The sequence below is a fragment of the Chlorocebus sabaeus genome, chromosome 17 (assembly GCF_047675955.1).
Source record: "Chlorocebus sabaeus isolate Y175 chromosome 17, mChlSab1.0.hap1, whole genome shotgun sequence".
Classification (NCBI taxonomy): Eukaryota; Metazoa; Chordata; class Mammalia; order Primates; family Cercopithecidae; genus Chlorocebus; species Chlorocebus sabaeus.
In genome coordinates, this window is record NC_132920.1 from 70,200,204 (window position 1) to 70,226,961 (window position 26,758).

The 26,758-nt window shown below is 36.6% G+C and overlaps 1 protein-coding gene across 10 annotated transcripts in view; it reads left to right on the plus strand.

Moving 5' to 3' along the window:
- FAM135A (family with sequence similarity 135 member A) overlaps positions 1-26,758 on the plus strand; it is a 132,014-nt gene that overhangs the window by 20,439 nt on the left and 84,817 nt on the right. For 9 of the 10 annotated variants that reach the window (XM_037987125.2, XM_008013588.3, XM_037987126.2 and 6 more), the window contains exons 5-7: positions 5,638-5,717; positions 26,123-26,262; positions 26,376-26,446. In XM_037987125.2, coding sequence (XP_037843053.2) covers positions 5,638-5,717; positions 26,123-26,262; positions 26,376-26,446 — 291 coding nt within the window. The remainder of the gene's footprint in view (positions 1-5,637; positions 5,718-26,122; positions 26,263-26,375; positions 26,447-26,758) is intronic. The other variant, XM_073006123.1, reaches the window with a different exon arrangement.

Consider the following 26,758-nt stretch of genomic DNA (forward strand, 5'->3'; position numbering starts at 1 on the left):
TTTGGCATATCCTTTTATTTTTTTTCATTTGAAAATAGAGGCAAATAAATATATAGTCACACCCTTCCATCTTACACAAAGGTAGCATAGGATACATACACTCTGTACCCTGCTTTTGTTGTTTAAAAGTGTATCTCAGAGGTCACTCCTCTAAGTGTGAGTGATTAACATTCGGGTGGTAACACCTGAATCCATCATATCACAAAAAAAAGAGACAACCAGACATTATATGTCCTTTGATATAATGCTGTAGGAAGTACATAATCAAACCTTTAGCTTAACCCACCAAGTTTAAATTTACAAAAATCTAAGAGATATGTCACATTCCTTTTTACAACTGCATTTTACACCATTGTATAGTTGTACCATAGTTTATTCAACCAGTCCCCCATCGGACGTTTTGTTTTTATCTTACATTTTCCAATTGCAGTTAATACTACAATATTGCAATTGCTGTTGCAACTAATACTACAATCTGCATATATCATTTAATATTTTTGCCATACTATCTTTGGGATATCTTCTTAAAAGTGGGCTGTTGAGGCAAAGGATAAATGACACCTGTTTTTGCTCTTTTTTTGCCAAATTACATTCCATATGGGGTTGTGCCATTTTGTGATCTCACTAGTGCTGTGGTAGAATTCCTGTTTACCCACAGGCTTGCCAGCATATTACACCCATGCGCCATTTAACTGCATTTTGGTCAGTGACAGACCGCAAATATGACAGTAGTCCAATAAGATTGTAATGGAGCTGGAAAATTCCCATCACCTCGTGATGGTAGTAGCTTTGGTAACCTCGTAGTGTGATACATTACTTTTTCTATGTTTAGATACACAGATACCTACTATTGTGTTATAACTGCCTGCAGTTTGCAGTATAGTAACATGGTGCAGATTTGTAGCCTAGCAGCAATGGGCTATATGGTATAGTCTGCCCGTGTAGTATCATCAGCAGGTTTGTGTAAGTACACTACATGGTTCACACAGTGAGGAAATCAATCTAAGGATACATTTCTCAGAATGTATCCCTGTTGTTGAATGAAGAGTGACTATATTTTGTTAGATTGTTGGATTTCTGTCATTCTGATAGTTGAGAATGGATATATTTTTGTAGTGAAAATTTATAGTTTTTTAAGCTATAAGTGAAATTGAACTCTTTTTGTATATTTAGAGTCATTTGCATTTCTTTTTCTATGAACTGTTTAATCATACCTTTTTTTTCATCTTTCTGTTGGTTGATTGGTCTTTTTCATCTCAGTTTTCTTCTCAATTAAGGTTTGCTGGAATATATCAACAGATGGCCTCAGAACAAAAGCAGTTTAATTGCTTTGCCTAATTCACTATGATTTTGCTTTCCTTTAAATTTTCCGTAGTAATTCCATACTATCTTGTGAGCTCTTCAATACTTTTACAGATATACTTTTTATACTTTACCTGGCATTAACCTAGCCGACCACAGCTCTTAACATGGAAGTGTTTTATTCTTTGATTTTTGAATTTTTTTTATCTCTTACTTCATATTTTTTTTAAATAATTAACTCATCCACATTTAAAATTTTGGGGCTGGGTGCAGTGGCTCACACCTGTAATCCCAGCGCTTTGGAAGGGAAGCAGGTGGATCACTTGAGGTCAGGAGTTTGAGACTAGCCTGGCCAATATAGTGAAACCTGTCTCTCCTAAAAATACAAAAATTAGCCGGGCTTGGTGGTACACGCGTGTAATCCCAGCTACTCCAGGGGCTGCGGCATGAGAATTGCTTGAACCTGAGTGGTGAAGGTTGCACTGAGCAGAGATTGTGCCACTGCACTCCAGCCTGGGTGACAGAGTGAGACTCTGTCTCAGAAAACAAAGAAAGAAAGAAAGAAGGAAAGAAGGAAGGAAAGAAAGAAAGGGAAGGGGAGGGGAGGGGAGGGGAGGGGAGGGGAGGGGAGGGGAGGGAAGGGAAAAGATAAGATAACCAGGCATGCCTGTGGTTCCAGCTACTCGGGAGGCTGAGATGGGAGGATTGCTTAAGCCCAGGAGGTCGAGGCTGCAGTGAGCCATGGTTGTACCACTGCACTCCAGCCTGGGTGACAGAGTGAGACCTGTCTCCATAAGAAAAAGAATAAAAGAAAAAAAATTATTTATCTAAAAAATTTTATACCTTTTAAAGTCGCAATAATTTTAATAAAAAATGTATTTACAATAGTAGACTGCTTTCATAAATATCAGATGAACTTTATTTAAAATAATGTGTATATTTGCTTTTAGTGTTTCTTTCCCTGTATTTCTAACACCTATCACATAGATCTTCAATAAGTGATGAACAAATGGCATTCAGGGAATATAAATTACTATATGGTGTTCTAGTAGTATATATTAAATGTGGGGATTAAAAAATTTTTTTAACACTTTATTGACATAGCATCTTATAAAATTCTGCAAAATCAGTGATCACATATTTTTATGATAGGCTGTTTTAAAAGTATTTTGCTTTTTCTGTTTTTTATCCTTCCATTAATTTCTATTTTAAAAACATAATTATTACCAGAAAATCTAATTAGGAATCAAATCTAATAATTCATAGTGTGCATATTCATCAACTAAAGACATATTTTTTCATCTAATGTTAGGTGAGATACTATCATGGTGCTAATTGTGGGAATACATAAACAGGGGTGGGAAAGCTACAGCCTTTGGACCAAATCTGGCTTGATACTGAGCCAAACCCAGCCACGTGCATTTACTTAGTTTATGGCTGCTTTTGCTCAGCAGTAGAAATGAGTAGTCACAGCAGAGACTATGGCCCACAAAGTAAAAATATATTGTCAAGCCCTTTAAGAAAGCTGTTGACCATTGGTATGGAATATTTAGATATGGTTTCTTCCCTCAAAATGGTTAATATAGAATGGACTTTCCCTGATACATTCTAACAGAGAGGTGGCTTTCTTTTCATGTTTTAAAAATTTTTTTGACAATTTAAAAATTGTATATATGGAGTACAATGTAATGTTTCGATGTGTGTATTAAATCAAGCTAATTAACATATCACTTCACCTACTTTTTTTTTTGTAGTGAGAACATTTTAAATCTATCCTTCTAGGGATTTTGAGATGTACATTATTATTAACTGTGGTTACCATGCAGTGCAATAGATCACTAAAACATATTACTCCTGTCCAACTGCAACTTTGTACTGTTTGACCAACATCTCCTCTTTTCCCACCCCCTGCAGTCCCAGCCTCTGGTAAATACCATTCTACTCTCTGCTTCTATGAGTTCAAGAGTTTTAGAGTCTGTATATAAGTGACATCATACATTATTCGTCTTTCTGTGCCTGGCTTATTTCTCTTCACGTAATGCCCTCCAGGTTCATTCATGTTGTTGCAAATGACAGAATGTTCTTATTTTTTAAGGCTATGTGTAGTATTCTGTTGTGTATATATACTACATTTGCCATTCATTTATCATCCATTGATAAACACTACAGTTGCTTCCATTATCTTAGCTATTGTGAATAATTCTGCAGTGAACACGGGGGAGCAGATATCTTTCTAATATACTGATTTCAGTTCTTTAAATATATACCAAGTAGTGGAATTGCTGGATTATATGGTAACTCTATTTTTAGTTTTTTGAGGAACCTCCATAATATTTTCCGTAACGGCTGTGCTAGTCTACATTCTCACCAACAGTGTGCAGTGGTTCCTTTTTCTCCACATCCTCACCAAGACTATCTTTTCTGTTTTCTTTTTGATAATAGCCATTCCAATGGATGTGGGTGATTCTCATGGTGTTGATTTGTATTTCCCTGATAAATACAGATGTTGAACATTTTTACATATCTGTTAGCCATTCATATGTCTTCTTTTGAGAAATGTTTATTCATGCACTTTGCCCATTTTTTAATTTGGTTATTTGTTTTCTTGAAGTTGAGTTGTTTGAATTCCTTATATATTTTGGATATTAGTTCCTTATCAGATGTATAGTTTGCAAATATTTTTTGGTTTGCAAATATTTTTTTCCCAATCTGTGGGTTGTTTCTTCAGTCTGTTAATTGTTTCTTTTGCTCTGCAGAAGCTTTTTAATTTGGCGTAATCTTATTTGTCTATGTTTGCTTTTGTTGCCTGGGCTTTTGGGGTTATATCCAAGAAATCATAGCTCAGAACAATGTAATAGAGCTTTCCCCTTGTGTTTTCTTCTAATAGTTTTGCAGTTTCAGGTCTTATGTATAAGTCTTTAATCCATTTGAGTTGATTTTTTATATGGTATGAGATAAGGATCTAATTTCACTCTTCTGCCTGAGGATATCCAGTTTTCCCCACACCATTTATTGAAGAAACTGTCCTTTCTTCATTGTGTATTCTTGGCACCTTTGTCAAAAACCAACTGACTGTAAATGTGTGGGTTTATTTCTGGAATTCTGTCCTGTTGCATTGGTTGATGTGTTTGTCTTTATGCCAGTACCATGCTGTTTTGATTACAATTGCTTGGAAAGATATTTTGAACTCAGGGAGTGTGACCCTTTTTTTTTTTTTTTTTTTTTAGTCAGAATCTCACTCTGTCTCTCAAGCTGGAGTGCAGTGGTGTGATCTCAGCTCACTGCAAACTCCGCCTCCTGGATTCAAGCAATTCTCATGACTCAACCTCCCTAGTAGCTGGGACCACAGGCACATGCCACCACGCCTGGCTAATTTTTTGTCTTTTTGTTAGAGATGGAGTTTTGCCATGTTGGCCAGGCAGGTCTTGAACTCCTGACCTCAAGTGATCCGCCTGCCTTGGCCTCCCACAGTGTTGGAATTACAGGCATGAGCCACCACATCTGGCCACTTTGTTCTTTTTGCTCAAGATTGCTTTGACTATTCAGAGTATTTTGTGGTCCCATACAAATTTTAGTATTGTGTTTTCTGTGTCTGTGAAAAATGATGTCAGATAAATGCAGAGTTTTATTTAAATGTCTCCAAATTTTAGCAAACACATATTGAACACTTAACTGTGTGTAAACCAAGGATTGTGAATGTACGCTATGAATAAGACATGGTCTCTGTGCTTAGGAAGTTTAAAATGAAGCGTCTACCACTGTTTAGTATTAATTTGCCTTTATATCGTATACCTATATATTTTAAAATAGCAATATTTTGCTTGATCTTTAGTCAAAACCTTCAACATGGAAAGTTGAAGAGTTCCTAGAAAACTTTGCTCTCCCCTGGTTTCAAGGTTCCCGCTGATTCCACTTCGATTTTTTTCTCAGTTTTCTCATGTTTTCAAGCAGTCCTCATCTTAATCTTAACAAGTCATCTAACTTTATGGAGTTTTATCATGCCCCTTTAAAGCCAAGTGAAACAATGAAGCTCTTAGATGCTTTTCTAATTCCACAGGTTGCTATCACATATAAAATAAAAAATATTGTATGTATTGTATCTGTTTCTTTCATTTATCTTTATATATACTGGGTTTCTCTTTTGGTTTTATGCCATGCTTACATTTGATATGTAAGCCTGATTTTTTTTTTTTTTCCAACAATAGTATTATGTTATGGGAGACTGATATAATTAGGTCAACTTTATTATTTTAATACAGATACAAATGTGGAAGTTGGGGCATTCCATATTTTTAAATATGTTTTGAAATAACTTCCTTGTTTATTTTGCTTTAGTTTTTACCAGATTCGTGCTTCTATGAAAATTCCATCAAGAATTCCCCACAGAGTAGAAGCTAGTTTGTTACATGCAACAGGTAAGCCAAGGAATATGTTCAAATTTAAAAAGTAATCTGAAACAACATTATAATCGTCAGTAACTTTTCATAAATTTTTTTCTCATTACAGATATAAGATACCAAATAACATCATTATGATAACCATTATAAGAAATATATTTGGGGCCTCAGTAAAACAGACTTCATTATAGATACTCTGTCTCCTTCTTAGATTTCTTACAATGAGCACATCAAAGAATGTATATTAAAGTTTCATGAAAACAAACGTAGGATTGGTATCCATTATATCATGTAAGAGGCAATGTACAAAGATACACAGTAAATGGGAACATGTAATTTGACTTATGATTATAAAGGTGTTTTATGATAAAGTTTTATGGTATGCATTTTGAGGACATTTTTTAAACCAGTTTTTTTTTCTGGATTAGGTTCTCTAATTATGAAACAAAGCGAAAAGGCAATGTAGGAAGGTATGAAATAGACATGTTACAGCAGCTTTGTTAGTTACTCATATTCTAAGGAGAGACACCAGCATTAAAGGGGTTAAGTTAAAACAGCTTTCCCAATACAATATATGCTGTGTCATTACATGTAATTAGAAAATGAACCAGTTAATGAAACATTCTAAAGAGTTATTATGTAAGCCTAATATAAAATTACTAGTTTTTAAAGCATCATAAAAATAATGAAATACACCTGACACTAGACCTATGCTGAGCGTAATTCAGTCCATTTTGAAATTTTAAAAAATTCGTTAGGTATTTGAAGTGTTAAGGATTGTCTTTTATCATACTGTGGATACTAAAATGTTGGTTAATGTTAAATTTTTTATTTTTTATTATTATACTTTAAGTTCTAGGATACATGTGCACAATGTGCAGTTTTGTTTACATATGTATACATGTGCCATGTTGGTTTGCTGCACCCATTAATTCATCATTTACATTAGGTATTTCTCCTAATGCTATCCTTCCCCCATCCCCCGACCCCACAACAGACCCCACTGTGTGATGTTCCCCCGACCCCACAACAGACCCCACTGTGTGATGTTCCCCTTCCTGTGTCCAAGTGTTCTCATTGTTCAGTTCCCACCTATGAGTGAGAACATGCGGTGTTTGGTTTTCTGTCCTTGCGATAGTTTGCTCAGAATGATAGTTTCCAGCTTCATCCATGTGCCTACAAAGAACATGGACTCGTCCATTTTTATGGCTGCATAGTACTCCATGGTGTATATGTGCCACATTTACTTAATCCTGTCTGTCAATGATGGACATTTGGGTTTTTTCCAAGTCTTTGCTATCGTGAATAGTGCCACAATAAACATACATGTTCATGTGTCTTTATAGTAGCATGATTTATAATCCTTTGGGTATATACCCAGTAATGGAATGGCTGGGTCAAATGGTATTTCTAGTTCTAGATCCTTGAGGAATCGCCACACTGTCTTCTACAATGGTTGAACTAATTTACACTCCCACCAACAGTGTAAAAATGTTCCTATTTCTCCACATCCTCTCCAGCACCTGTTGTTTCCTGACTTTTTAATGATCGCCATTCTAACTGGTGTGAGATGGTATCTCATTGTGGTTTTGATTTGCATTTCTCTGATGGCAAGTGATGATGAGCATTTTTTCATGTGTCTGTTGGCTGCATAATTGTCTTCTTTTGAAAAGTGTCTGTTCATATCCTTTGCCCACTTTTTGATGGGGTTGTTTCCTTTTTTCTTGTAAATTTGTTTAAGTTCTTTGTAGATTCTGGATATTAGCCATTTGTCAGAGGGGTAGATGCAAGAATTTTCTCCCATTCTGTAGGTTGCCTGTTCATTCTGATGGTAGTTTCTTTGGCTGTGCAGAAGTTCTTTAGTTTAATTAGATCTCATTTGTCAATTTTGGCTTTTGTTGCCATTGCTTTTAGTGTTTTAGTCATGAAGTCCTTGCCTATGCCTATGTCCTGAATGGTATTGCCTAGGTTTTCTTACAGGGTTTTTTTGGTTTTAGGGCTAACATTTAAGTCTTTAATCCATCTTGAATTAATTTTTGTATAAGGTGTAAGGAAGGGAACCAGTTTCAGCTTTCTACTTATGGCTAGCCAGTTTTCCCAGCACCGTTTATTAAATAGGGAATCCTTTCCCCATTTCTTGTTTTTGTCAGGTTTGTCAAAGATCAGATGGTTGTAGATGTGTGGTGTTACTTCTGAGGCCTCTGTTCTGTTCCATTGGTCTATGAATCTGTTTTGGTACCAGTACCATGCTGTTTTGGTTACTGTAGCCTTGTAGTATAGTTTGAAGTCAGGTAGTGTGATGCCTCCAGCTTTGTTCTTTTTGTTTAGGATTGTCTTGGCAATGTGGGCTCTTTTTTGGTTCCATATGAACTTTAAAGTAGTTTTTTCCAATTCTGTGAAGAAAGTCATTGGTAGCTTGATGGGGATGGCATTGAATCTATAAATTACCTTGGGCAGTGTGACCATTTTCACAATATTGATTCTTCCTCTCCATGAGCATGGAATGTTCTTCCATTTGTTTGTGTCCTCTATTATTTCGTTGAGAAGTGGTTTCTAGTTCTCCTTGAAGAGGTCCTTCACATCCCTTGTAAGTTGGGTTCCTAGGTATTTTGTTCTCTTTGTAGTAATTGTGAATGGAAGTTCACTCATGATTTGGCTCTCTGTCTGTTCTTAGTGTATAGGAATGCTTGTGATTTTTATGCATTGATTTTGTATCCTGAGACTAATGTTAAATTTTAGTGAATTATACGTAGTGTAGAGTTTATCTTCCTGAAGACTTATTAAAATTCTCACAGAGGTCTGTTGCTTATGACAAATACACACACACACACGCATACATATATATACATGTATATGTGTATATACATATATTTTGTATATTCATTCATCTTAAAATGAAAAAATTTATTCTTGGCTTGGCATACGTGTTAATGTATATATTATTGCCATAATAGGTCTTCTTTTGTAAGTCTACTTTCACAAAACATAGAGGTAACAAAACAAGCTGACATGACATGACAGATTTGGTGTACTCTTTTGAACATCCTTAAATGTAGTAGACTAGATTTCTAGCTCAGTTTTATCTCTTGACGTTGCCAGTTGAGAAAATCCTCAGACTTTAGTTTGTGAGATATCTTTCAAGATGGAAAGATACTTGACGTATATTCCACAAGGTTAAATAGGCTAACCACTTTTAAATAATACATTTTAAAAATGTTTGTTCCTTATTATAAAGTTTCGAGAGAAATAATGTCAAACCTGTGAGTATTAATTCATTTTGTTTTGAGACGGAGTCTTGCCCTGTCGCCCAGGCTGGAGTGCAATGGCGTGATATCAGCTCACTGCAACCTCCACCTCCTGGGTTCGAGCAATTCTCCTGCCTCAACCTCCTGAGTAGCTGAGACTACAGGTGTGCACCACCACACCCAGTTAATTTTTGTATTTTTATTAGAGATGGCATTTCACCATGTTGGTCAGGGTGGTCATGATCTCTTGACCTTGTGGTCCACCCACCTCGGTCTCCCAAAGTGCTGGGATTATAGACATGAGCCACCACACCTGGCCTGAATATTAATTCTTGACCACTAAACTTGTCCTTGTATGAGAACCTGAGAGATTTTTTGAGATTGAGTTCATAATTTGTACTGAAGTTAAGATTTTTATGTTTTGTTTCATTTTAATATGGAATTAATGAGGTAACATTACTTTTTAAATGTTTGGATGTGAAATCAGTCAGTTTAACCCAGAAAAATCTAATCAATGGAGAAAAAAGATAATTCTGGAAAGAGAAATAGGGAAATGATAGAAAACAGACAAAACCAGATAAATTGTAAATTCTCAGCAAATGATTGATTCAAAGGCCAAAAGGAAGTGTGCTAGAAGAAAACATTTGCTGAATTCTAAATTTCAGTTACCATATAGTCTTACTTGTGTCAAACCCAACTATCTCCTTGTTATGTTAGGCAGATTTTGCCATTTTTTCCTTATTCCTTTTCTGAACGAATAGATTTAGAAATTCTTTACATTTGCAAATAAAACATTTTAAATCATTGATTTAGCCATTAATCATTTAGCATTTCTCTATATCATACAGAGCATTGTTTCTACTTTGTTTTTCGCAGATTCCAAATAATTACCTCAGAGGACTGGAAATTTTAACCGTGCTTGGTTATTACAGATTACATTCCAAGAAAGATTTTGAATGTCAGAATAATGACTGGTGGACAAAAGTATCATTTGAAAATAAAATCTTATCGGTTAGATTTTTAGGTTGGTGTAAAGGATAGAATTAAGTGTCATAATATTTGATTTGGTTGATGTGTTTCATTAAAGACTATTTTCTTCATAATGTTAACTTATTCCTCAAGTAACTTCCTCTTTTAGTAATAAGTTACCTTGCCCTAACTTTATGGAAACATTTCTCTACCTCTGCTTATTGACTTGTGAGTTGAAGATAAGGAAGGGCATCAGAAATAAATTGTCAAAAGATTTAACAGTAACCCCTGATTACTCTTCCTAGTCCAGTGGCCCTCGAGTGACCATGCTTGCTGCTACTTGTATTACAGTTCAGTCAGGAGCACCCTTTTCAGGTGTGGTAGTGGCATTATCTTGGTTAACAATAGTTTAGAATTATGACTCTGGGCAGGAACCTCAGAGTCTATTCATTGCAGTGATCTAAAGTCAGGTGTGTCATTCAACAACTTCTGACCCTTGAGAACAGTTTATATCCTGATAACTCAGAGTGGATGCTATGTTTTAAAGGATACAGATGTACTTTATGGCAACAAGGAAATGTCCTTTCTATATTTTCATAGCATGTCACATCTTATAGATGTTTTTCCAAGGCTATTTGAGTGTTTTGCCTTTAGTAATTTATGAGCTAAGTACATGACTGAGACATTTTCGGTCTGTCAGTGACTATTTACAGCAACAACTGAGCTTTCAGATCCAGTGAATGTTCATTTATTGTTACGTTTGATAGTGACAGGGTGGTGCTACAGATTCAGTCAAGATTCTTTCCATACATAGTTTCAGGGCATGTAACCATTCAACCTTTATTAGGTTACACCTGATCTGTGCATTTACAAGAGAATATTGTGATACTTGTATTTAGCCTCATCTTGTACAAGAAATGTCTTCCATTTGACATTTTATTTTCCAAATGAGTATGTTTGTTCAATGTTGTCAGTTTTACCTTTATTTACTCACCAGAAAAGTGGACATTTTAGAGCTGCTCAGTCCCTTCTTTGTCTTTTGAGAGAAAAAAATATTCTAGAAAAGATAAAAATGAATTTATTTTATGGACAACCCTATTTGAACCAAGTTCCATGATCACTATTCTTCATCAACTAAATACTGGTTGGAAAGAATTTATCTTTTATAAAAATTAACAGAAGTTATAATTCAATCTCTAGATCATTTGTATGGCAGAAATATTACGTATAATTAATGTTATTTACGAAGTAATGTTATTTTGACATTACGACAAATTGTGTCAGAAATGCCCAGATAAAGTACCTTCTCTTGAGTACTTACTTGTGCCTTTTCCTGAGTACTTACTTTTTTTTTCTTAGTTATGACTAGATTTAATCATTGCTGCTGCCAATTAAGTTTCTAGCTTCTGATACTCAGTTGCATATAAAAGAGTATGAAGTGTAGTGATCTGATAGTTTACTAGTATATTTAAAGGAAATATCTTTAAAAATAAGTAGTTTGTGGCAGACACCAGTCTATAAAAGGGAAGCCTGGGTTTGAAAATGATAAGCTTCCATATTATATAATATGTGAAAATCTCACATATGTGAAAACATTATCTCTGTGTATTTCTTAATAGCATTATACCAGAAATTTTTAGAATATTACATACTTTTAATTAAAAGATAGCAGCCAAAATAGAAAGCACAAGAACCAGATTTTGGACAGAAGAAGAAAGAAATACGTAAAATTTCTTTCACTCTTTTTTCTCATTCTCTTTCAAAATCGCGAACTTTTGCCTGTCGTGTCTGAAATGTACTAACAAATATTACTTCTCAAGATATTTCATATTTCAAATATTATATAAACATGTTTTATTTTTAATTCTCTAATTTATGATAACTTGTTTTTCTTGTTTGTGGTATGCAAAGATATGTGCAGAGCCTTTCCAGTAAAGTGACTCTGAACAAATTGTGAGACATGCTATTTTTCCCCTGCCTGACACTGTTCCCAACATGATTACCTTTTATGTGTAGGTCGTTTTCTATAGCTTTTGAATCTTGTTTCATCCTGTGGTCACCTGTGATAAGGTAAATCTGGTAAAGTATCAAGTATTTCCTGCCAGTGTACCCCAGAATAGCCTCTATCTTGTTAAATGTTAAATTAATATGAATATTATAAAGAATAGTGGTTGATGGGATGTGGTGACTTATGACATGAGTCTCACAAGTGTTAGCTTGAACCAAAATAATGTTCTTCTGTCTAGATGCATTCCCTCCCCAGCAATCTGAAAAAAAACAGGACAAAGAAGACAGCCAACTTATTACAATATTTGAGATATTGTTTTTGCCTTCTATACCCTTCTTCTCTCGAAATTTCATTTTACAGTAGTACTAAAGAGCTCTTACAGTGTGTATCTTTTTACTGTTAGTAAATTATTAGGGAAAGGTATCCTTTTCTGCCTCAAGAAATTCCTCCCATGTATTTAACTAACTTTTAATACATACATATTATTGATTTCTAGCCTTATCCTTGAACATAAATAGCTTTATATAGGATAGTTTTCTTTTATCCTTTGTATTAATTTTTTACCTCTGTTCCTTAAAAATTCATTTTTTCTTTTAAGGGCTTGGATTTTCTCTATGCTTTTTATTACCTGCTCTATTTTTCTTTTAACTTTGATTTGTACTTTCATCTTAATACCTTTTCCTTCCAATGCTGAATTTTACCATAATTCATATACCTTCTGTATATTTTGAGAAAACTTTTAGGAAAAATAGTTTAAAATAATGATTTCTGTCGGTGAGTTACAGTGGAGCAGGTTGAATGGGATGGGAATTAGATGGTATTACACAGCTTATTGCAATACATTTAAATTATTTCCAGTACAAGATTATGCTGACAGTGAGAGGTTTGAGTCAGGAAATAGCTGTCATCTGCAATAACATCAGTCATGAAAGACAATAAGTATTCATAGAACTGTTGAAAATTGGTTAGTAAGAAAAGCGTTTATAGACTTTTACAACAGAGAAGTCATTGCTGGTTTTAGGAATCTGGCTCCAGTTTGAAATGTTAACACAGTTTTCATAAAAAGTTTAAATAATGACTTACCCTAGTAACCATAGTATTATTAAGATTAAATGTATTTTGTTCAGTGTGTTTTTTAATATTTATCATCTTTTTTTCTGGAAAAAATTTTTTTTATCAAAATAATACAGCATACGGTTAAAAGATCAATTAGCCACCAGGCACGGTGCCTCACGCACTTTGGGAGGCTGAGGCAGGTGGATCACGAGGTCAGGAGTTCAAGACCAGCCTGACTAACATAGTGAAACCCCGTCTCTACTAAAAATACAAAAAAAGTTAGCTGGGCATGGTGGCGGGTGCCTGTAATCCCAGCTACTCGGGAGGCAGAGGCAGGAGAATCACTTGAACTTGGGAGGCGAGGTTGCAGTGAGCTGAGATCGCACCACTACACTCCAGTCTGGGCGACAGTGTGAGCCTCCCGTCTCAACAACAACAACAACAAAGATAAATTAGTCCAGAAAGACATGTAGTAAAAATGATAGCTTGTTTTCTAGACGTAACAACTTTTACCCATGTCTCTAGTCCGTGTGGTTACCTCCATATGGACATTGTCTGTGGACTTCCTGTTATGATAAAAAGACTTTATCTTATTTACACCATTTCCTCGTTCCCTCTCCCTCAACCTTTTAAGAGATACTGTTATTCTCCTATGTGTTTCTGACCAGTCTCTGTAGCTTCAAACAGTATATTTAAAGCTCCGTTTTCTACTTAAGTGATCATGACAGCGCAGTGGTGTGGTCATAGCTCACTATAGCCGTGAACGCCTGTGCTCCAGTGATAATCCCACATCAGCCTCCCAAAGTAGCTGGGACTGCAGGTGCATGCCACCACACTGGGCTAATTAAAGAAAAAAAAAATTGTAGAGACGGGAGTCTTACTATGTTGCCCAGGCTGGTCTCGAACTCTTGGCTTCAAGCAGTCTTCTCACCTCTGCCTCCCAAAGTGCTGGGATTACAGGTATGAGCCACCACTCCTGGCCCATAGCACTTTCTGCGTACCTCTTTTAGCTTATATTGTTAATTTTTTCTCAGAAATGGGATTCCACTAAAACAAACATCAATCACCATTAAAGAACAGTGCTTTTTTTAAAAAAATGAGGAAAAGTTAAACATATAGCTAGAGACAATTCATATTATGTCACTTATTCTTTACTGTTATCAGTAATTGACTAATCTCAACAGCCATGAATGGAAAACTCACCATAAAGTTAGGTCCTTCAATTAAACTGCATAGATTACAAGATGGAAGTCATTTGGCAAGCCTCCATTTTGCTTTCCTCAGATTCAACAGCTTCTATCATTGCCCTTTAATTGTCTTTTTACCTGATTTAAGAGATAGTGTTACATTGCCATTTGCTTTGGCCTGCTGAAATAGGCAGTTAAGAGATTATCACATTGTACTGCAATTATTTATTTGAATGTTTCTATCCAAACTAGAATGGGAACTCTGAAGATGGGCAGAGTTCTTACTTATGTTCATGTCTCTTAGTTCCCAATACTTGAGAGACTTAATAAATTATGTTTGAATGAATATTCACTTGTTCACAAAGTAAATGAAAGATACTAGTGCTAACTGTTTAACCAAAGGAAATGGAAATGCAGATAGTGATAGAAATAAAATGTAAATTATCATGATTGAATGTAAGCGTTTAGAGGCCTCTGATCATCTCAAGTCTAAAACTATAGATCTGAATGTTTGTGTTAGCAGATAACTGATAGGCAAAATAAAAATCAAGTCATTTGAACAAGGAAATAGGATATTAAATTAAGAAGTTAGACAAAAATTCATTTATTAAATAAATACTTTATGATTGCCTATTATGTGTAAGACCTAAATTAAAGTGCTGAGTCCTAAATTAAAGTAGTGGAAAAGATTAATGTGGTTTCTAACTTAATGGAGTTGTTATCATCTAGCAAATAGCAAATATTAGAAAACAAAGTTTCAGATTCAAGACAGTAAACTTAGCATACACATTTAGGTCTTCTTGTTTCCCAGGGCCTTTAGTTTGATAACATTAAAGTGTAAAAAGGAATAACAGAACAATATTTCAATTATTTACTTATTTATTTATTTAATTTTTTTTGTTTTGTTTTTGAGACAGAGTCTCACTTTGTCAACCAGTCTGGAGTGCAGTGGTGTGATCTCGGCTCACTGCAACCTCCGTCTTCCCGGTTCAAGTGATTCTCCCACCTCAGCCTCCGAAGTAGCTGGGATTATAGGCATGCATCAACATGCCTGGCCAATATATATATTTTTTTTAGTAGAGATGGGGTTTCGCCATGTTGGCCAGGCTGATCACAAACTCCTGACCTCAAGTGATCCACCCACCTCGGCCTCCCAAAGTGCTGGGATTACAGGCATGAGCCACCATGCCTGGCCTAAAATTTTGTTATCTTGAATAACTGAAATTCTATACCATTGAACAGCAACTCCCCATTTTCCTACCCCCTGTCAACCCACATTCTGCTTTCTGCTTCTATGAGTTTGACTGTTTTTATTTGCTTTTCTGTGACTGGCTTATTTCACTTAGCATAATGTCCTTAAGGTTTTTCCATGTTGTAGCTATGACAGGATTTTCTTTTCTAAGGCTGAATAATATTCTCTAATATGTACATACCACATTTTCTTTATCCATTAATTTGTAGGTAGACATTTAGGTTGTTTCTACCTCTTGACTATTGTGAATAATGCTTCAATGAACATGAGTGTGCAGATATCTCTTTGACCCTCTTTTATCAGTTCTTCTGGATAAATACCTAGAAGTGAAATGCTGGATTATATAGTAGTTTTATTTTTTTTATTTTTATTTTTTGAGACAGGGTCTTGTTCTGTCACCCAGGCTGGAGGGCAGGGGTGTGATCCTGGCTCACTGCCCTTGACCTCTTGGGCTTAAGTAGTCCTCCTGCCTCAGCCCTGTGAGTCACTGGGACACTACAGCTGGACACTACCATGCCCAGCAAATTTGTAAAATTTATGTTTTTTACATATGGAGCCTAACTTGGTTGCCCAGGCTGGTCTTGAACTCCTGGACTCAACTGTTCCTCCTTCCTCGGCCTCCTAAAGTGCTAGGATGACAGGTGTGAGCCACACACTGTGTGTGGCCAATAGCTCTATTTTTAATTTCTTGAGGAATCCCCATAGTATTTTCCACAGCAGCTATACTGTTTCACATTTTCACCAATAGTACACAAGAGTTTCAGTTTCTCCACATCCATAAGGGCTGACCGTGTTCATAATACTAATATGAAGTAAGAAGTAAATGAGACAAGGTCCTTGCCTTCAAGAAATCTCTATTTCTTCTTCCTGAGAGGCTCTTTTTATCTTCGTTTGACTAATTCTTTTTCATGGTGTTTCAATTCAAACGCTATGTTGTCACCAAAGCCTTTCCTGGTTTCACAGCCTAAGTTCACCCTCATATTGTAAGATGTCATAGCACTCTGTCTTCTGTAACACTTAGTGTAGATGTAATTTACAGAATTAGGTGAGGTCAGGGAAAATGGTTGGTTTTTTTGTTCAGTCCACTTAGCTGAGAACAATCCATGGCACAAAGCAGTTATATAATGAATGTGTAACTTTGTATTATGAAATGTATTGCACATTATTTGAAGATTATGTAACACATTATTTTATTAAATAATAAAGGAACACCCAGCTACCCAATGTTTCATTTAAGAAATAGAACATTACTAGTACTGTAAAATCCTCCTGTATCCCCCTCTTGACGTTTGTGTTATTCTTTTGCTTTCTTTATAGTACTCTCATTATGAATGTATTTTGTCAGAATGAGTGTATTCCAAGGAAATATCTGGTTGAGTCTGAAAAAAAATTGAGTGGTAAGCACAAACCCAGCTGTGTAAGATAGCATAAATACTGCTATTATTAAAAGAAGTCTCCCAAAAGAAAAGTTGAACAGAGTCTCTGGGTTATGGTATGCTTCTTTATACCTGAAAGGTTTTCAGAATCCCTTTGGCGATGTTAATGGGCAAGGTCAAGAGTGAATTGTGCAAAACTGAGAGTTTACCACTTTCAGGGCTTCTGGCAAGATTGTAATGTGATAAAATATTGGCTATCTAACATATGGAACAGACTGATTTGCATCTAAACTTAACATTGCCCTCCTCCAACTCTCAGGAGCAAGCCAAAGCAGAAAACTTCAGTGAAGTGAAAATAGTATCATCAGATGATCTAGGCAGGAAACTTCATTGGTACACCTTCAAATAAGCCAAGCACTGAAAAGAATCTAGCCAAGCTTTTGATCTGTCCTCAGCTTAAAAGTTGGTACCCTGGCAGCAGGGATGTTAACATATCTATCGTTTATGGCACACGAATCCAAACTACATTGGTCACTGTATACGTAAGGAACAGGATCTGTTGGGATCTTCCTTCACCATCTTCCTAGGCATTCCCTTTGCATCTCTTCTATGTTGAATCTCTTATTTCCTAACATCTATTTTTTCTCTTTCTTGGTTTATTCTCTCAGTTTCGTAGAGCCTATAAATAGTTAACTTGGTGAGAAAAGTGGCATGGGAAATAAATATTTTGAAGCCTTCAGCATCTAAAAATCTTTTCATTCTACATTTAAGAGTTGTTTGGAAGTTTAGCTAAGTATAGAATTCTAGGTTGGAAATCTTTTTTCTTTGGAATTTTGAAAATATTACTCCATTATTTTTTGGTTTGCAGCATTGCTGTTGAGAGTTCCAAAGCCATTCTGATTACTAATCTTATTTTTTTCTCCGTAAAAAATAAATGACTGATTTTTAATCTTCTCTGTGACCTTTTTCCCCTTTCAAGAATCTGGTAGAACATCCTCTTGGTAACTGGGGTTCTGATGGCACATAATGATGTACCTTGGGTCTTTGAGTACTTCAGTTCTGAGAAATTTCTTAATTTGTTAATAATTATCTCCCATCGGTTTTCTTTGTTCTTTCTTTTTGGAAGTTCTTTTGTTTTTTTTTTTTTTTTTTTTTTTTTTTTTTTTTTTTTTTTTTTTGGAGACGGAGTCTTGCTCTGTCACCCAGGCTGGAGTGCAGTGGCCGGATCTCAGCTCACTGCAAGCTCCGCCTCCCGGGTTCACGCCATTCTCCTACCTCAGCCTCCCGAGTAGCTGGGACTACAGGCGCCCGCCACTGCGCCCGGCTAATTTTTTTCTATTTTTTAGTAGAGACGGGGTTTCACCATGGTCTCGATCTCCTGACCTTGTGATCCACCCGCCTCGGCCTCCCAAAGTGCTGGGATTACAGGCGTGAGCCACCGCGCCCGGCCAAGGAAGTTCTTTTGTTTACAAGGTGGATCATCTTTACTGGCTTTCTTAAATTTTAGTTTTTTCTTCTCTTTTTTCCCATTCTCTTCTTGCTCTACTATGATATTTCTTCATCTTTATTTTTAACCCTTTTTTGAGTTATTTGCTTTTGTGCTTTCTGTCGTTTGCCCTCTCTTATTCTCTCTCCCACTCCCTTTCTCCTTCTTTTCTCCTTTTCTTCTCTCCTTCCCTCTGTCTCATCGCTTCTCTCTTCATTTTAAAATCCAAGTACTCTTTTCTCTGAGTGTTACTTTGCTATCGCAATGTTTTCCTGTTTCATGAATGTAATATCTTCTCTAAAAACAATATTCTTTTTTAAAATTTTTTTTGTATAAATTACTTTTTTTCTCTTTGTTTTAGTCTCTAACTTACATGTTAAAAGTTTCCTTCTGATATTCGATAGGCCTCAGTTGTCTAAACATGACTGAAAGGAAGGCTGATGGGAAATTCTGAGAGCATACAGGGGACTTGTCTGAGTTTCATTTTAGGGTGATGGTGAGCCATTTGTCTAAGGAATCTTTGAAGTCAGTATTTATAGTTATTTTTCACTGGATTCAGCAGATTCTCCATGTCAAGAACTGTGAAGAATCTAAGATTATACTGTATATATCATTGAAAATTATTCTCCATCGTTTCTCATGTTTCTGAGCAGAGAGAAACATTCTATGAGCAGAGACACTGAAAACCTTCTGTTTACAGACTATCTTTTTAAGGATACGTGTGCAATGAACAGCTTTGGAAGTTATAGACAGTGTCTCTGTCTAGAACATACAGTATATTTATTTACTTTCCATTATAATGGACAGTGCAAAAGTTAGATAGGTTTTTTTATAGCTACCCTTTTAAAAGATAGAGGTTTCCTAAGCTTAGGGTTCCTCAATTGTGACCAAAAAACCCACCGTATGCATAGTATCCACCTGGCCGGCCTCCATGTCACTCTCATGGGACTTGGGGGAGTGAATACAAGGGAAACTAATATGAACAAGAAGCTCATGCTGCTTGCTATGCTGTGCATAATCAAACCTTTTGTCTTTGACCCGAGAGTCTTGTGCCTTCTGCCGTCATCTATGAAACTGTGGCAGGCTAGCTTGTTAGGTTGCAAGTTTGGTAAAAATCTCAGATTTTACAGTTCTTGAAATGCCATAGAAGACTCTTGTCTGTCTCCTTCCTAGAGAGTAAGAATCTAGCTGACAGCCTTCTAGGAGCCCAGTAGAGAACAATTCTGGAATCTCTGCACTTAGTATTCAGTATGCCTATGCTCATATATTCATGCTCTAGGTTTTGCCAGGTGATTTTTAGGTCAGAGGACTTTGATTCTCTTCAGAGAATAAAATTCCAGACTTCTGCTAGGGTGAAGGAGGCGACCGCGACCTAGAGGCATGTAGTAGGGGAAAGAACACAGGAATCAGTTTTGTTCTGTGCTGATAGGTTCCCTTCTCAAGAAAACATTGCCTGGCTTTTCTGTTTAAAATTGCTATCTTTTTCATCCCTCTTTCCTTTATTTTTCTCCGTAGCACTTACTACTTACAACTTTCAAATGTATTATATCATTTACTGACTATATTCTCTATCACACCACTTTGTTAGGATATAAGCTCTATGAGGTCGGAGATTTTTATCTCTTTCATTTTACTGTGTATCCTGAACACCTAGAGAATACCTGATACATAATAAGTATTCAGTAAATATTTGTTGATTGGATGAGTGAATGAATTACTAGGAAGTTGCACATCTGTTGCCTATTGCTTCGGGCTTGAGAATAAAATTAAGATGAAGTTTATTATCGGTAAGTCACTGGTATTTCTTTTTTAAAGCTTAAAATATTGATGTCAGTTGAGGATATAGGCAACTTTCACTGAAGTCATTCCACAGCAATTTAGAATTACTGATTTTGTATACAACTTCTTATCTGGCATGAGAATTCCTTTAGAGCATTCCTAAAGGCGGCCTTCTTTTTTCCGTCTGATCATTTTTAGTATTGTTGGTAGAACCGATGGGTTTGCTGAAGAATTGGTTGTGAGGCATGGAAAAGAAGAATGAATAAAGATCACAGATCTAGTAAGTGGCAGAATCAAGACTAAAACCTAGCCAGTCTGGCTCAAAATCTATGTTCCTAACCACTGCACTGTGCTGTTTCTTGATGAGAAAAAAAAGCACCCCCCCAAAAAAAAAGAGACAAAAGAGGGGTGGCCCATGAGGTAGGAGTAGAACTAGAAGTGTGTGATGGCCAGAAAGGTACATTTAGGAAGTGTACCAAGAACGAGAGAATGGGCAATATAATGAGACCTCATCTCTACAAAAAATAAAAAATAAATGTAGCCTGGCTGAGGTGAGAGGATCGCTTGAGCCCTGGAGGTTGAGACTGCAATGAGCCAAGATAAGTGCCACTGCACTACAGCCTGGGCACAAAGTAAGACTCTGTCTCAAAAAAAATTTTTTAAAAAGTAGAGTAAAAACAAAAGAACAAGAACAAGAGAATGCATAGTATATGATGGATCATAGTATCTATGTTAGATACTGATTGTAAGTCAAGTAAGGTGAGGTTTGAGAGTTGACCTTTGGATTTAGCAAAGCAGAAATCATTAGTGGTCTTGATAAGAACAGTTATATGGGCTAAAGTCTGATTGGAATATGAATTAATTATTGCTGTGTAAAAATTTATCCCACAACTTAGTTTAAAACAACAAACATTATCTCACAGTTTCTGTGTGTCAGAAATTTAGCTGCATGCCTCTGACTCAGGATCTCTCATTAGGTTATAGTCAATTACTTCTGCTATATTCACACAAATCCTACTATGCTTTTTTTTGGAGATGGAGTCTCACTCTGTTGCCCAAGCTGGAGTGCAGTGGCACAACCTCAACTCACTCTGCAACCTCTGCCTCCCAGGTTCAAGCAATTCTCCTGCCTCAGCCTCCCAAGTAGCTGGGATTACAGGTGGCTGCCACCACACCCAGCTAATTTTTGTATTTTTACTAGAGACAGGATTTCGCCATATTGGCCACGCTGGTCTCAAACTCCTGACCTCAAGTGATCTACCTGCCTCGGCCTCCCAAAGTGTTGGGATTACAGGCGTGAGCCACCGTGCCCAGCCCCTCCTATCACTTCTATCACATAGAACAACCCTGGTCCTTTGTAGGAGATTGTGCAATAGTGTGAATATCAGGAAGAGAATCGTTGGAGGCCATTTTAGAGGCTGGTTATCACACAATGAGCTGAAGAGAGAATGGGAGATGAATCAGACGCACTAAATAGCAAAGGCTTTTGAGTTTTGCCAGAAAGGGGAGCAGAGAAATAGGGAGTTTGTCTAGGTGCATCTGCAGGTAGATCCAGTAGTAGAACTTATAGAACTTCTGATTATTTTTATTTTCTCATGAAATAAGAACCAAATTTATCAGTGAGACTGAAGCCTAGGTTTGAGGAGAGAAAATAATTTATGAAATAGTCATCTAAGAATATGGGGATAAAATGGATTTGGAAAATACAGTGTGATTGCTAGGCAGCAGTAAAGACCCACTTGAGATTAATAGTCATACATTTGAAGTATAGCCAGTCAAGATAGCTGTGTATTTTTCTCCAGGCACATTCAGTTTGTGGGTACAAGTATGGATTGGGCAGAGAGCTGGAGTTGGGATTTATCCAGGTCAATATGACAAAGCAAGAGTAGCATATATCCTTAATAGTTTATATGCAGAGTATTATAATGATGGATCACAGGATTTAAGATGGATAAGGAAAAAAGGAATTAAGAGAAATGGGATAATGAAAAGGAGTATGGTTCATGGAATCTATCCTAAATGTAGTCAAAGGATTATTGAACTTGTGGTCTTAGAGGGTATGAACTAGAAAGACAGGTGGAAGTATGGGAGGAGAGGTTGATTGAAATTCACATTACAACAGACATTACACATGTTCTCTCTTATGAGTGGGAGCTAAATGATGAGAACACATGAATGCATCCAGGGGAACAACACACACTGGGGCCTGTTGGAGGGTAGGGGGTGGGAGGAGGGAGAGGATCAGGAAGAATACCTAGCGGATGCTGGGCCTGATACCTGGGGAATGGGATGATCTGTGCAGCAAACCACCATGCACACATTTACCAGTATAACAAACCTGCACATCCTGCACATGTACCCTGAACTTAGAAGTTGGAAATTTAAAAAAAGAAATTCGGATTACAGATGGATTGCAGTCATTAGTAATATAAAAGTCTAGGGAATGATCACAGGAGTGAGGAGCTGAGAGGGTTAGAGGTCAAGAACACTTAAAAAGAGGAGAAAAGGAACCCAGGAGATCAAAAATTAGAAGGTTTACCTACATAGCTATTGAATTCACCAAGAGTTATGGCTAGTTTTTGAAAAAGTGACCTTAAATTAGAAAATAAAGCCTTTAACAAATGAAGGCTTCCCAGGGTTTATAGAGTACAAAAATGAGCAAGATAGTGAGTAGTACTGTACTGTCTGATCACAGGACATACAAAGCCAGTGGCATAAGTGGTTTTAGGGAGGAGAGACAAAGAATGTCTGAAAGCATCAGTAAGCAGCAAAGAAGCTCCAGACCCAGTGGTGGAAGTTTTATGGAAGTATTGAGAGAGAAGCAGCATCTTCAGGGAAGAGCAATAGAGAAAACTTTGTTTCTTTAGGCAGTGGATTCTCACCTCACATTACCTGGGTGCTTTAAACAAAATTTACTTTTATTGAGTAAAATTTCTTTCCCTTCTCAGCTCTTTAACATACTCAGAAGTTGAGTTTCTGGTGTAGTTGGTTTCCCTTTAAGTATATATTTCCTGAAACATCTCAAACTTAACAGAAAAGTTGCAAGTACAGCATAAAGAATTTTTTTCCTGAACCATGTAAGAGTAATTTGTCAATATGATTCCTCCATCATCTGAAATACTTTAGTGCATCATTTTTTTCTAAAGAATATTCTCCTGCATAACCCCAGTATACCCATCAAAATCAAGAAATTAACACTGACACATTACTATCATCTTATCCTTAGCCCCATCCAAGTTTTGCTAGTTGTCCCAGTAAAGTCCTTTATAGCAGAATGATCCAGTTCCAAATCATATATTGTAATTAATTGTTATGTCTCTTTAGTCTCCTTCATCCTAGAACAATTCCTCAGTCTTTTCTTGACTATCATGACCCTGATACTTTTGCGGAGACTACAAACCTATTATTTTTTAGAATGTTCTTCAATTTTCATGGGTTTACAATTTCATCACGATTAGATTCATTTTATGTGTTTTTGACAGGAATATCTCAGAAGTGATGCTTGTTCTTCTTGTTACATCCTGTTAGGTGATACATGGTTTCTATTTGTCCAATTCCTAATAATGTTAACTTGGATTACTTAATTAAAGTGCTCTCTTTCCAGCTTCTCCACTATGATGTTACTCTTTTTCACTTTGCAGTTAATGTCTCTTGTTTCTTAAGCTTCTGATTTTTTGGTTCGCTTATTTATTTCTATCAGTATGGACTTACAGATTTCTGTTTACTCAATGGATGTTAATCCATTACTGTCATAATTTATTTTGATGCTCACTTTGTCCCAGATATGGCCAGGGGCATTCTCTTTCAGCTAGCTTCTATGCCCTTTTGTTGTGTCCCCACATTCTCTAATCAGTTCCTTACTTTCTAGTATAAAAAGATGGTCCAGATTTGTCTGTGCCCCAGCTTTGGAACCAACCATTTCTGCAAAGCTGTGAATCGTTTTAGCAGAGAATAGTGCTAAAGACTAACATTTGTGGTTGTGCTACTCCCAGACCATTTGAGTGGACAAAGATAGTGAGTACATTGTATACACCTATACATTTACACATACATATGCAAATTTACATGGCTTTATATAAATATATGGTGAAAACTGTAAGTTCATATCAGTACTCTGTTTCAATCCAGTACCATGGGACTCATTCTATATTTGTATCTCCTTTCCATATGTATACATCCTTTCCCCAATAGGTAAGAAAACTGGCTCCCCGTATCCTTTAATATATTTCCTTATTTGATCAGTCCCCTATATTTGCCAATCTCCTGTCACTGCTTCTTCTCCCACACAGATGGTCTCCTTGAACTCGTTGGGCTTCACCTTATGCAAGGTCACTCCCTTATGTGGACCCCCTCCTTACCCCACTTGATCTCAGTAAGGCCTTGTGCCAGGAACTCCTTTTCCTCACTTCACTTGGATTCCAGTAGTGTGTCAGGCTGCTACTTCTGCCTACTCCCTTCTTCACTCTCACCCCCATATGGAAGTCTTTTTATGCCTTTCGGATTCCTACACACCCTGTACCAGTCTGCTCCTCTGTAAAGACACCCTCTCCATCTAACTTGGGTTCCAACCCCCCAACCTGAGGTGCCTTCCCTTGTGGTTACCCTATTCATCCTGCTTGGGCTCCCAATGCCTCGCTGGAAGTCACCCCTGCACTTAGATTGCCTCCTCATCCTGCTCAGGTTCTGACAGTTTACTCTCGGCTGCCCTCCTCACTCCACACAGGCTCTGACATCAGGCCACCACCCCATGTGAATTTCATGTGGGCATTTGAACCCTGCACTCCCTGGCCTGCAGAGGCTCCCTGCCTTTGACTGACATCCACCAGCTTATGTAGATATCCTCATTACTCCAGTTGGAGTCTTATATCCCATTTTAAGCTCCAAACCCACGTTGGTCTCTAGTTTCTTCTTCTTTTTCTTTTTTTTTTGTTTTCTTTTTGGTCTCTAGTTTCAATTGTTATTTCTGCAGCACAGGGTAATAAGATCATAACAGCAGGTAGGCTGTTGGAGTGAGATCAGTGACCCAGAGATAAAAACCAAACTTCAAATGGTAAGGACGTAATCCTCCACAAGACTCCCCTCATGTCAGCCATGAGTTTAGTGGTCTGCAAGCTACCCACAGTTGTGAAGAGGTGGCTACAAATTTGAGGGTTCCCATTATTCCCTCATGTTTGATAATTCAGTAGAACAACTCACCAAACTCAGCATAGTGCTGTACTTATTATTACAGCTTTATTATAGCAAAAGGATTCAAATCAGAACCTGTATAGGGTTGATCTGAGAAGTTCCCAGATGTGAAGCTTCCGTTGTTTTCTCCCCGTTAAGCCAGCACGCATTAACTTCCCTCCTCTCGAACATCCAGTATGTGATGATATGCAGAGTATTGCCAACCAGAGAAGCTCACCCAAACTTCAATGTTCAGAATTTTTATTAATATTTCCTTGTGTAGGCATGACTGATAGAATCATTGCCTATGTCACTCAGTCTTTAACTCTTCTCCCCTCTCTGGATTTTGAGGTTACATCACTAGACTCAAAGCTCAACTCTCTGATCACATGGCTGGTCTTAGTGATGTGGCCAGCCCCTATCCTGAGTCATCTCTTTAGCATAAACTAGGGGCCACCAAGGATTTAGAGGCTACTTCTCAGAAACTGGAGACAAAGGCCAGCCAAATTCTTCATTCCAAGTATTTAGAGCTGAACTCCTAGCAACCAGGACAAAGGCCAACCAAATTCTTTACTATTCAGCTATGGAAAACTAAATTGCTTTCTTAAATGTGGTATACAGATCAGTTGTTAACCTCTAAAACTTCTACTTTGATATTTCCTCATTTACCTTTCGGATTAAGATGTCATGCAGTAATTTTACAATGGTTATAATGTACTTATTTATTTTCTAATCATAGAAATAAGTAAACTTTCAGAAATGTTCCAATACTGCAGTATAAATTGATAATGACACTGTAGTAATATAATCAAACATATAGTATTTTAAAGTACAAGTATTAATTTGCTTGTCTTATATTTTACTTTTTACCTGTCAATTACGTATCTTATCTGTTTTAGGTATGACTTTAGCCTTTCCAGCCTCAGTTCATGATTCTCTAATTTGCAGTAAAACTTTTCAAATTTTGTACAAAAATGAAGAGGTTGTTTTAAATGATGTTATGATCTTCAAAGTAAAAATGTTATTGGATGAAAGAAAGGTAAACATCTCTTCATATTAATTTATATAAATATTTTTTGTAATGCCTCAAGGTGTTATTTCTAACTTTCTATAAAGATTCAAAAAGTATCTCATAGTGTAATTTCTTTTCAGATTGAAGAAACCCTTGAGGAAATGAATTTTCTATTATCCTTGGATCTACACTTCACAGATGGAGATTATTCGTAAGTAGCTAATCAAACAATTAAAAAACCTTTAGGCACTTATGACTGTTATTTGCTATTATTAGATTACCCATTTTCTTCTTAAAATTCATCCTATTGCTATCTTGTCTTGAACTGCATGTGTTTTCTGGGGAAACTTCATGAAAATGGTTAGGCCAGCTCTATTTTGCCCTTGCCAAATCCATGATCTCCAGATAACAAAACCAGACAAGTTAAAGAAATATGGAACAATTTTTCTTGGCTCCTAGAAATTGCACTGTTAATACCACTACCATGAGGCATTTAAATGTAATTGAACTCTTTTCCACTCTA